Source organism: Microcaecilia unicolor, chromosome 3 (assembly GCF_901765095.1).
Source record: "Microcaecilia unicolor chromosome 3, aMicUni1.1, whole genome shotgun sequence".
In the NCBI taxonomy this organism is placed as follows: Eukaryota; Metazoa; Chordata; class Amphibia; order Gymnophiona; family Siphonopidae; genus Microcaecilia; species Microcaecilia unicolor.
Genome location: NC_044033.1, coordinates 525,914,701 through 525,927,399, shown reverse-complemented (window position 1 = coordinate 525,927,399; position 12,699 = coordinate 525,914,701). Strand labels below are relative to the sequence as shown.

General features: G+C 38.5%; 1 protein-coding gene across 1 annotated transcript in view; it reads left to right on the top strand.

Annotated features, from left to right (window-relative positions):
- The window catches only part of SNX3 (sorting nexin 3), a 63,171-nt gene extending 51,624 nt beyond the window's left edge, over window positions 1-11,547 (top strand). The window contains exon 4 of the mRNA XM_030199183.1: window positions 10,792-11,547. Coding sequence (XP_030055043.1) covers window positions 10,792-10,897 — 106 coding nt within the window. The 3' untranslated portion in view covers window positions 10,898-11,547. The remainder of the gene's footprint in view (window positions 1-10,791) is intronic.
- The last annotated feature ends 1,152 nt before the right edge of the window (window positions 11,548-12,699 follow it).

Genomic DNA, 12,699 nt, shown 5'->3' with positions numbered 1-12,699 from the left:
ACCTCCATTGAAAAGATTTTGCACATTCACATCCCACTACTGCCTTGAGCGTGATACGTGAAGCGACAGCTGGTTTGGTCAGACAGTCTTGCAGAATTTATCTAGAATCTAACTCCGCCCTCCTAGGCCCGTTTTTATTTGTTTTGGGTGAGCCTGGGAGTTAGGGTTTCCCACATGTAAGACTAATATGGCCTCTTGTCCTTGGAGAAAGTGAAAGTACTTACCTGTAGCAGGTGTTCTTCAAGGACAGCAGGCCAATTAGTCTTACATACCCTCCCACCTCCTCTAGGATTTGGATTTATTATTAGCCATATTATAGGACTGTTGGTCCCACACTTGCAAATCAGGTGAGAATGCGTCTGCATGTGCACGGTGGGAGCGCTGCCTCAAACTCTTAAAATAAAATTATACTAGGCAGCGTTTTCCTCACCAGGCTCCATGGATGATGTCGCCCCCATGTAAGATTAATTGGCCTTCTGTCCTTGGAGATCACTTGTTACAGGGAGTTAACTTTGCTTTCTTGTAGCACATCTGCATGATTGCCACAAAATTCAAGTCTGCCTCTTCCATTGCTTCCTCAATTCAGAACTTTATTTCCCATTCTATGGGCATTAGTAGTTCTCTCGAGGTTACCCTCCCCCCCCCCCCCCCCCCCCCATTCCTATGCAAGTGTGTGTTTACTTACCAGAGAGCTCTGTCCTCCCATCCCATCAGTCCTGCTGTACTACCCTTGTCAGTAAGTTAGCCAGTCTGCTACAGAAGATTTCACCCCTTTTCAATAGCTGAATGCCATCTGCTCAGCAGCTCTCGGGGAGACCATCCCATAGTCCAGGAAGCCACAGTGCCAGTTGTCGAGCAGTCAGCATTTGTTCCAAAGGAAAACAGGATAGCATTAGTGATGTCATTAATAGAACATTAGTGATGTCATCAATGGAGCTCACACTGGAAAGTTTCTCCAGCTTAGGATGTAAGCCTTTGAGTCACTTCGCTACACCTGCTTCTGTTTTGTGGGACCACCTGTCTTATTTAGCTTGTCTGCACTTTACAAAGGTTTTTAAATATTCTTGTATTCTTTACCACCGAGTTTCAGCAGCTTCATGTTCATTATGTATAGGCATTTGCTTCAAATTAACTTCTTACAGTGGAAGGGTATTGAGATCAGATCAGCTAATGTGATCAGACACTGGTGGCTCTCTAACATATGGTGATGAAACAATAAATTACTCATGAAAAACATGTAACAATCATCAAAAAAGTAGAGGAAAAGATCTCATAAAACTGATACAAAAAGACACCCATAAAATAGATCATGGGGGGGCCACAACTCGAATTGTATCCAGTGAAAAAGTAATTATAGGTCTAAAAAAACCTCCACAAATAACTGTCTATTTTATATTAAGAAGTCATTTCTTTAATAAATATATTGTAGAGCTCAAAAAGTACAATGAAAACCGCAGGTTTACAAGGCAACGGTGTCCTCATGGCTAGGTCTCCAGAAGAAGCCGTAGCGAAACGGATCCCCGTTGGGACCTATGCCTACCTCTGTTGATCCATGATGCTATATTGGGGGCTATAACATTGCTTCAACATTAGAAGATTGGTTCCATTGGGATGCCGAATGAGGAGCTTTATGTCTTGAGTTCTTTGAAGTTCCAATGCTGCGGAGTGAATCACTATTAGCAACAAAGCTTAAGTGCACTTTTTGATCTCTATAATATATTTATTAAAGAAATGATTTTTTTGATATAAAGAGATATGCTATAAAATAAAGAAACACATTATTTATGTAGGTTTTTTTAGATCTATGATTACTTTTTCACTGGATACAATTTGATTTGTGGCCTCCATGATTTATTTTATGGGTGTCTTTTTATAATAGTTTTATGAGGACTTTTCCTCCACTTTTTTGATGATTGTTGCATATGTTTTTTCCCAAGTAATTTATTGTTTTATCATTTTTTTGTCATGGGTTACTGCTTGTTATTTTTATGGTGAACAAGATCTGATTTTTAAATTTTTTTGGGTTATCAATAGAAATCAAACAAAATAAAACATAGAAAAGAAAATAAGATGATACCTTTTTTATTGGACATAACTTAATACATTTCTTGATTAGCTTTCGAAGGTTGCCCTTCTTCGTCAGATCGGAAATAAGCAAATGTGGTAGCAGATAGTATATATAAGAGAAACATCAAAGCACTACTTTGACAGTCTGACCGAGTGGGAGGGTGGGGGTATGCATGGGGACATCAAAGCATTTCATTGATATTCTAACAGGATGGGTGTTGGTAGGTGAGAGGAGCAGAGAAATACAACTTTATGGTTTATAATGGGCTAGAAAACCCAGATCCTTATTAAGTCCTGTCTGTTGGGTGTCAAAATATTCAATCATTCTTACTTCAAAGGTCTTACGTTCCTGTATTGTTTTAAAAAAGGGCACGTTTCCCTGTAACATATGCAGCTGCAAGCTATGCCAAAACATTTCACAGGACCCCACAGTCATTCACAAGGGAAAAATATTCAACATAAAAGAATCTTTTACATGCTCATCTTCCAATGTGGTATATATCATTCGGTGTAAAAAATGTAATGAAGGATGCTATATTGGAGAAACAGGCCAGATGCTTAAGACAAGATTCAATCTGCACAGACATCACATGAAAATAGCCGGTGCCAGTCAAGCCCCCACCCCTGTGGGCCAACACTTTACAAGACCAGAACACTGCACCAGTGATTTCACAGTAAGAATACTGAAAGGTAATTTTAAAACAATACAGGACCGTAAGACCTTTGAAGTCAGAATGATTGAATATTTTGACACCCAACAGACAGGACTTAATAAGGATCTGGGTTTTCTAGCCCATTATAAACCATAAAGTTGTATTTCTCTGCTCCTCTCACCTACCAACACCCATCCTGTTAGAATATCAATGAAATGCTTTGATGTCCCCATGCATACCCCCACCCTCCCACTCGGTCAGACTGTCAAAGTAGTGCTTTGATGTTTCTCTTATATATACTATCTGCTACCACATTTGCTTATTTCCGATCTGACGAAGAAGGGCAACCTTCGAAAGCTAATCAAGAAATGTATTAAGTTATGTCCAATAAAAAAGGTATCATCTTATTTTCTTTTCCATGTTTTATTTTGTTTGATTTCTATTGATAACCTTTAAGAGTGGACTAACACGGCTATCACACCTCTCTATTTACATTTTTTTTTAATTCAGTTTTGTCTCTAACATATGGGCCTTGATACGGCAAGTTTTGTAAACGGAAATGTTTACTGTGGCAAATAGTGCAGAAGGAATGGATCCTCAGGAGCTTAGTCAAGATCGGGAGGTGGGGCTGGTGGTTGGGAGGCGGGGATAGTGCTGGGCAGACTTATACGGTCTGTGCCAGAGCCGGTGGTTGGGAGGCAGGGCTGGTGGTTGGGAGGCTGGGATAGTGCTGGGCAGACTTATACAGTCTGTGCCCTGAAGAACACAGGTACAAATCAAAGTAGGGTATACACAAAATTAGCACATATGAGTTATCTTGTTGGGCAGACTGGATAGACCGTGCAGGTCTTTTTCTGCCGTCATCTACTATGTTACTATGTTACTGTGGCAAATAGTGTGGAGAATTTTGGGCTTATTAATAACTTTTTGAAGATGTTTGTAATTCTTTCATGTTGAAAATATGCAGTATGTTGTGTAGATCAGTGAAATCAGCTTCTACATGAATGCGTTTTGAACTGTTTTAAACAAGGCTATAAAGACTTTTCCAGTGCACTGTATCTGTAATTTTGATGATATTAGTAACAAACTGAAGTATGGGAATCACTATTTGAAAGGTATCCTAAATAGGACTCAGCATTTTGTGCAAAAGTGATAAGCCATTAACCCCTTTGATATACAGAAATCTAATGCCAAATTGAGGGTGCTAAAGATTAAGATGTCTGTAATGTCCATGATCTTGTCTGGGGGTTTTTTTTTCATAAAAAAATTATTACAGTTCTGTCAATTGTAGGCAAAAGGAGAAAATTAAAATCGTAAACAATAAGGAAGCCTGTCACATCCCAAAAGCACCACTGGAGAAGGTCATGTAAATTAAAAAAAAAAAAAGGAATACTTCTAATAAGATCTCCTGCATTACTTATCCTCTTCTATTCCTCATAAATCAAGACTGCAAAATATATCCCTCTAAAACTCTGATAATACACAAATCAAATTGCACCTCCCTTTCTCTTCCTTCCAAAAAATCTATTGAGAAAGTTGAAAAGAAAATGTTGTTGTATTCTGATATTTAATTTAGATGTGCCTCTGTGGAGTTGCTAGCATTACACGGAGCGGGTCGCTGGCATTGCAGCAGCCACGGCCATGGGATTGTGTGTCCCCCCCCCCCCCCCCCCCAAAAAAAAAAAAAAAATTGTTAAGCTCTGCTTTAGACCACATAGAAACAGAAATTCTCTCTTTATCTCTAAGGTATTAAAAGTCAAATGTGGAAAAACATCGATCTTATAACCATGAAATAATATGCTGATATTTAAAATCTTTTTTTTTTTTAATCTCATCTATATCAATAGAACGCTAAAATGTTACTACTATTTAGTTTTCTTCCACGGATGTCTCTAATAAGTCAAATTTTAAATCCCTCCTAGAGAAGAACTCGTTAAACTCTCCTGATTTGACCCCACATTCTCTTGATAGAGGTGGGCGCTTAAAAAGCTTTAGGAATCACAGGCAAATCCTCCACTGACACATACAAAACTTCCAGGACATAATATTTTAACATTTCAACTGAACAAGTCATTCTTTTTAACAGAAAATAAAACACAAGTTTATTATACTGCTAATTATCCTTAGTGAGATCCCATTTTGATTTCAAAAACAAATTGTCTTGTTTAAATTTCTTGTTATGTTATGTAAAATTTAATGGCGATGATAGGTTATTTATTTATTTATTTATTTGTTGCATTTTTATCCCACATTTTCCCACCTATTTGCAATCTCAATGTGGCTTACATTATTCCGTAATAGTGATCGCCATTTCCAGGATGAGAAATACAAAGTGCTATTGCATTAAAGTTCATAAGTGACAGATTAGAAAGGAATCAAGTATAGAGAATTCATTTCCGGAATGAGAAATAAAGTGGTATTGCGTTAAAGTTCATTAGCGGCAAAGTAAATGAAGCAGTCAGGTGTAGAGAGTTCGGTTTTGTCCAGTTCTGGTGTAAGTTTTGTTGTCTAGTATTTAGGATGGATCATTATGGTATGCTTTATTGAACAGGTTGGTTTTTAGTGATTTTCGGAAGTTTTTTAGGTTGTGCATTGTTTTTATGGCGTATGGTAGTGCATTCCATAGTTGCGTTCTTATATAGGAAAAGCTGGATGCATATGTTGATTTATATTTTAGTCCTTTGCAGCTGGGGTAGTGGAGATTCAAGAATGTGCGTGCTGACCTTTTTGTGTTCCTGGTTGGTAAGTCTATGAGATCTGGCATGTAGACCGGGGCCTCACCATGAATGATTTTATTAACCAGGGTGCAGATTTTGAATGCAATACGTTCTTTAAGTGGCAGCCAGTGTAGTTTTTCTCTTAGGGGTTTGGCGCTTTCGTATTTTGTTTTTCCAAATATGAGTCTGGCTGCTGTGTTTTGAGCAGTTTGGAGTTGCTTAATGATTTGTTCTTTGCATCCGGCATAGATGGCATTGCAGTAATCTAGGTGGCTTAGCACCATTGATTGTACCAGGCTGCAGAATGTTTCCCTTGGGAAGAAAGGTTTTACTCTTTTGAGTTTCCACATTGAGTGGAACATTTTCTTTGTTGTATTTTTCGCACGGCTTTCTAGTGTGAGATTTCTTGAACCTAAGCAATTGGAATTAGTGTTGGCTTGTGATGGTAGTTCCCCTTGGTTAGTACATAATCTGGCTGTTGCTGTATAGGATTCATCTGCCTTGTTAAGGTGTTTTTTTTTTCCTTTTTCTGTATCTTTATTTCCAACTTGATTCCAGCAATATTGTGGACTAATGGATGACGTTTAATTCTTCTATTAAGGGTTTTCCCTGTGTTTCTGTGTCTTTTTCTGATTTCTTTTTCAAGTACATGCTTGTTGAAATTCTTAAAATTATTTCATTAAAGCTTGATTTGCATTCTCCAATAAGGTAATTAATTCAAGTATGAGCAGAAATCTCTTTGCTGTTCTAATCATTTCTTCTTGCGAAGTTGACAGGAGCTTCAGCAGAAAAGTTACATAATTGGGAAGGGCAAATTGACACACTAGATTCTAGTCTAGTCATCTTCCACAATTCTGCATTTGAAAATTCTAGGGGGAACAGTAGAAGAAGGCCATATAAAAAATTACATAAACTGAGAAATGAACTGACTTAATCACAGTTAACTTGGTAGTAGCCATTGCGGATGCAAAAATAAACATCTCTGAGGGTATTAAGGTCCCATCTAAATTCTATTTCAGCACCCTCCCACTCTGTCAGACTGTTAGAATTATCACCTCCTGTGTTCATATCACCCTCTCCAGATTCAAGAACCAGAGGGTAGACCATCAATGAAATTTATGGGCGGTAGAATATGGGAGGTAGAGGTTTGAAAGGGCTATCCACTAAAATAGGAGAAATCACTGAGGCAAATACCTTCCCCGGCATCCACAAACTTATCCGTGGGACCTACCATAGGAGTAACAGGATCAGGCCTTTACAGTTTAATTCTTCACAGTTTAATTCTTCACTTCCATGTGGCAGTTGGGGACAGGGAAAGATGTAAAGTCCCAAGCCTCCACATGGCTCTGAAAGAGCTCACAAAGTCCTTGTCCCTTCAGGCTACAGCTGCAAGTAGCTCTTATAGGGGTAAGTTTTACTCTGATGTCAACACAGCTGTGCCTCAGGTCCTGACAGCCAAAATCGTTCCCAGTGAGACTTGCCTCATTTAGCGCAAGTTGGGTTCACCATCCTATGTATTAACATAGTGACAGCAGATAAAGACCTGAATGATCCATCCAGTCTGCTCAACAGTCACATTCATTCTCAATTCAAGATTAAATCAACAATGAACGTGATCTTATATATTTGATCCTCTTCCATGTCCATGGTTTTTTTTTTTGTTGTTGAGGAAATTGCGATTTTATTTTCTACTACCAGTTTTACACATCTCCTTACTATAGAATTCTCCAGTTTAAAAATGTGGATTTTTTAAAAAGAGTAGAGGAGTGTGGTAGCCGTGTTAGTCCACTCTTAAGGTTATCAATAGAAATCAAACAAAATAAAACATGGAATAGAAAATAAGATGATACCTTTTTTATTGGACATAACTTAATACATTTCTTGATAAGCTTTCGAAGGTTGCCCTTCTTCGTCAGATCGGAAATAAGCAAATGTGCTAGCTGACAGTGTATATAAGTGAAAACATTCAACTTACAATTCTGACTATGCAGAGAAACTCTGCAAACGCACTAGTCAGAAACTAAGAAATGAACTTATACATCAACTCTACAAGTAAAAAAAGAATAATACAAACCCAAAGGGATGTAATCATGAGGAACATGGAGGAATTACATCCACACCTTGTGAACCAACTTAAAGAGGACCTACATAACATCCAAGGAGAAAAACAATACATTGCTATCCACAAAAAGGAAATAAAGCTATATTCTCTTCTTCAAAATCAAAGAGAGAGAAACTGCTTATCCTTGAATAGCTACAACTCTGCAGAACCAACATCCCCAGACTCCTTGGAGACACTTGGATACACATCTGAGGCATGTGAAAATCAGAGCCCAAACAAACCAGGGAATACTGATCACACCTTTACAGATGCAAACCAAATGGGGATAATAAACCTCTCGAACCATCAGTTATCACAGCATGAGGTCTCTGTGCTCTCCAAAGGGCTCTCATTCTGCCCATCCAGGAAACTAGATGAAATCCAACTATACTCAGACCTAGAAGAATTCTTTAGAAAAATTCGCCTTAAAACACATTTCTATAATAAAGGGACACCAAACAGACCGGAATACAGTCTTAAACGAAAGAACACTTATTTCACCCCACAGGAGGGACAAAACTACAAGCTGGATAATTACATAGAAAGTTTCAGACATAGGGTGAAATCCCAACTTTTCAACAAACAAAAGAGAATCCTGTACAATCTTACCCCACCAGAAAGAGCGGCCATAAGAACCCTACAAACTAATGAACACATTATCATCAAACCCGCAGACAAAGGAGGCGCAGTGGTAATTATGAACATACAAAAATACATTGAAGAGGGGCACAGACAGCTCCCAGACAATAAATACTACAAGAAACTAACTGAGGACCCCACACAGGATTACACAAAACAGCTGAAAGACCTTATCAAAACATTTCCTACACAAGCGCAACCTCACCTGAAGAAACTCATACCAAACCAGCCTGCTGTGGGCACATTCTACATGCTACGCAAGATCCACAAACCGGGAAACCCTGGCAGACCAATCATATCAGGTATTGGCACACTCACGGAAGAAATATCTGGATTCATAGAGGGAATTCTGAAACCTCTCGTACACAAAACTAACAGCTTCATACAAGACACCACAGACTTTCTGAATAAATTGAAAAATATCAAGCAACTACCACCTAACACCCTTCTGGTCACGATGGATGGAGAATCACTATACAGCAACATTCCACATGCGGATGGCATAGCTGCATGTGGAAGACTCCTAAAAAAATCCACACTGGACCATCAATACTCACCAGAAACTATTACAAAATTAATCAAATTCATTTTAACTCACAACTACTTCCGCTTTAACAATGATATCTATCTACAAATGATGGGCACCAGGACAGCACCCCAATATGCCAACCTTTTTATGGCTGAGCTGGAAGACACATTTCTGAATACACACCAGACCAAACCTCTAAAATACTACCGGTACATCGATGACATTTTTATGATTTGGATGGAGGGTGAAGAAACTCTGAAACAATGTTATTCTGCCTTCAATACATACCATCCTACAATCAGATTCAAAATTGACTACTCCCCAGAAAAAGTCAATTTTTTGGACACCACGGTCTCAATCAGTGATGGCTGTATACAAACATCTATATACAAGAAACCCACAGACAGATGCAGCTACCTCCACAACTCCAGCTTCCATCCTTCACATACAAAAAGATCCATCATTTACAGCCAAGCCACAAGATACCACCGTATCTGCTCTGACCCAGGGGACAGAGACAGATACCTTAAAAGCCTGACTGCATCCTTCAAACAGGCTACAACCCCAAAATAATCTCCAAGAATATTGCCTTCTCCCTCAAAACACCCAGGGAGAATCTGCTACAGTACAAGGAGAAAAAATCCACAGACAGAATCCCCCTTGTAGTGACATACAATCCAGAGCTGGAAAAACTGAGGAAAATCATAAGAGATCTACAACCTATACTCCAGGAGGATGAATTACTGAAAGAGATAGTCCCATCCCCACCAGTACTGGCCTTCCGACAGCCACCCAACTTAAAACACAAGCTAATCAGAAGTAAACTTCCATCACAGACTAAAAAGGAACAGAAGGGCACACTTCCCTGTAATTTATCCAGTTGCAAACTATGCCAAAATATTTCACAGGACCCCCACAGTCATCCACAAAGGAAAGATATTTAACATAAAGGGATCTTTCACTTGCTCATCTTCCAATGTGGTATATATCATTCAGTGTAAAAAATGTAACGAAGGATGCTATATTGGAGAAACAGGCCAGATGCTTAAGACAAGATTCAATTTACATAGACATCACATGAACAATACAGCCAGTAGGGCCCCCACCCCGGTGGGACAGCACTTCACAGAACCAGGACATTGTACCAGTGATTTCACAGTGAGAATACTGAAAGGTAACTTTAAAACCATACAAGAACGTAAGACCTTTGAAGTCAGAATGATTGAATATTTTAACACCCAACAGAAAGGACTTAACAAGGACCTGGGGTTCCTAACCCATTATAAACCATAAAGCTGTATGTCTCTGTTGATCACCCTCCCCTCACCTGTCCACACCCACCCTGTTAGAATATCAATGATATGCTTTGATGTCCCCATGCATACCTCCGACCCACCCCCATCCTCCCACCCTGTCAGACTGTCATAGTAATGCTTGAATGTTTTCACTTATATATACTGTCAGCTAGCACATTTGCTTATTTCCGATCTGACGAAGAAGGGCAACCTTCGAAAGCTAATCAAGAAATGTATTAAGTTATGTCCAATAAAAAAGGTATCATCTTATTTTCTTTTCCATGTTTTATTTTGTTTGATTTAAAAAGAGTGAAAGGAAGCAAGACCTGAAGATATTAGTTTGAGATCAATAGGAGTGAATGGAACTGGTTACAGGAAATCTGTAATGCACTACTGTCTTTTACCTTTCAGTATACACATTCACCAATCTAACTTGCTGTAATTAAGGGTATCAGAAAAAAAAAAAAAAAGCTTTACTGTATATTGTGCATAGAAGTGGAAGGTAGTGTCAAAGTTTGATTTGTCAAATAGGGTTGGTTTTTTTTTTTTTTTTTTTTTACTGTGCTGAATGTCCTGTGTGGATGATTCTGGATTTGATGCTTCTAAGGTGAGGGAGAAGATGATTTGTTCATTTTATGACCATAAACCTCTGGGGGGTGGAGGGGGGGAGGCTATTTAAAATAACACACTCAATTGCAACTAATAACCTGACTTACTCCCCTTTCTGGAGGTTTGCTCAAACATTTTCTACAAAAAAATAATCTAATTGAAATTTTTATTTTCTTCTCAGAGTTGCAGGCCACCCTTTGGCACAGAATGAACGATGTCTCCACATGTTTTTACAAGATGAAGCAATAGATAAAAACTACACACCGTCCAAAATCAGGCATGCCTGAGTGCTGCAGTAATGAACTCATGTTCTTCAGAATCCTGCATTTATTAAACTCGGTTTAAGACCATTTGGTTTCTTTTTAGCATGCATCGTATAACCTGGCTGGCACTGAACACCCAGGGAACTAATATCTAATGCACTGCAGATGAGTTTCTTATTTTCTGGCAGTTAAAATGAGGATGCTGATGGTCTACTGTGCTTCAGTAAGACATTTTCTGAAACCACGTTGGTTAAATAAACCGACAGCTATTTTAAGCTGGTCCACAGCTCTGTGTAGCTGTTGTGTGCACACGCATATGCCTTTTTGTACGGCATGCCAAATTTTAGCTAATAACCTGCATGTCTGCATTTCTCTGTTAGAACGAGCGTGCTTTTTGCTTATGATGATGTGGCAATGAAAGTATCTCTCACACTAACATGGTTACCTCTTCTGATGTGTTTGTGCGCTTAAGCATTATACAACTCATTTTTATTATTCTTGTGCCCAAGACGGCCCATCTTGCCTGTGGATCTTCCTTCCAGTCTTTATAATTGAAACATAATGAAGGAAATGTCTTTATATTGTGTATAAACAAAATCAAATTTATATACTAATACCATTTGTCTAAAAATGTACATGTTTTCAAATAAAATTGAAAAAAAATGCAAGTTTAACGTGTGTTGACTGAGCCTATATACAATGGATGTGGGCAGAACCATTTGCAAGGAAGCTGTGTTCTGGGTGCAAACAATCCATTTTTCGTTGCAAAATAAAAAATGTTAAAGCAACATTCTAGGCAACAGCATTCTAAAGTTCAAACACAAAGGTTCAACCTAGAAATCTTAAAAATCAGTCCACCAATCTCTGTGACCAGAAGAAAAGTCAGCAAAAAAAAATAAAGTTCTTGAAACTAAGTTGAATAACCAGTAATAGAACTTTTTGGCCTTTTTTTTTTTTCTGGTTGCACCTATTTACTACTACTACTACTATTTAGCATTTCTATAGCGCTACAAGGCATACGCAGCGCTGCACAAACATAGAAGAAAGACAGTCCCTGCTCAAGGAGCTTACAATCTAATAGACAAAAAAATAAAGTAATCAAATCAATTAATGTGTAGAGGAAAGAGGAGAGGAGGGTAGGTGGAGGCGAGTGGTTACAAGTTATATATAGTTGAGGCCATTTAACACATGCAAAATAAAAACCAAAACTACAAAAAGGCCAGCTTAGGAGCATAAATCCTTTGAATATTGGGCCCCTAATGCCAAAACCTAGCTGAAGCCTTTCTTTGAACCACTAGATGAGTGTGATCTGAAGTACTTGACATTGAAGGTCTTATTTTCGGTGGTAGTAATTTCTGCTGTAGTGACTGATTCATCCTGTACGAAATCTGTAGGGTGATTTTTTTGTTAATCATCCTGCCAGCATTTTTCCTTTGGCCTCATGCCCACAAAGGTGAAAAGAATCTTTCACACATTGGATTGCAAATGAGCCTTAATACTTAGCATGTACTCTAAAGCCCTTAAAAGTCCACCATGCTTTTTATTTATTTATTTTTTATTTTTTTTTACTCCAGTAAGCCAGAGATGGTTGTTGTCAAGTGCACTTTAATTAGCTAGCAGATTGCATTTCTTCACTTATGTCCAGGCAAACGTGATGTTTGAGGGTCATGTCAGGGCACATAATGTCACAACAGTGGGTGTATTGGCAACCCACTTGAGGTTAGTCTCGATGGAAGAAATGTTGTAAAGCTGCAACATGGACATTGTTTACAGTTAATATCTTATTACTGTTTAGAGACTCCTGATACGTCAGTAGGTTTGGATAG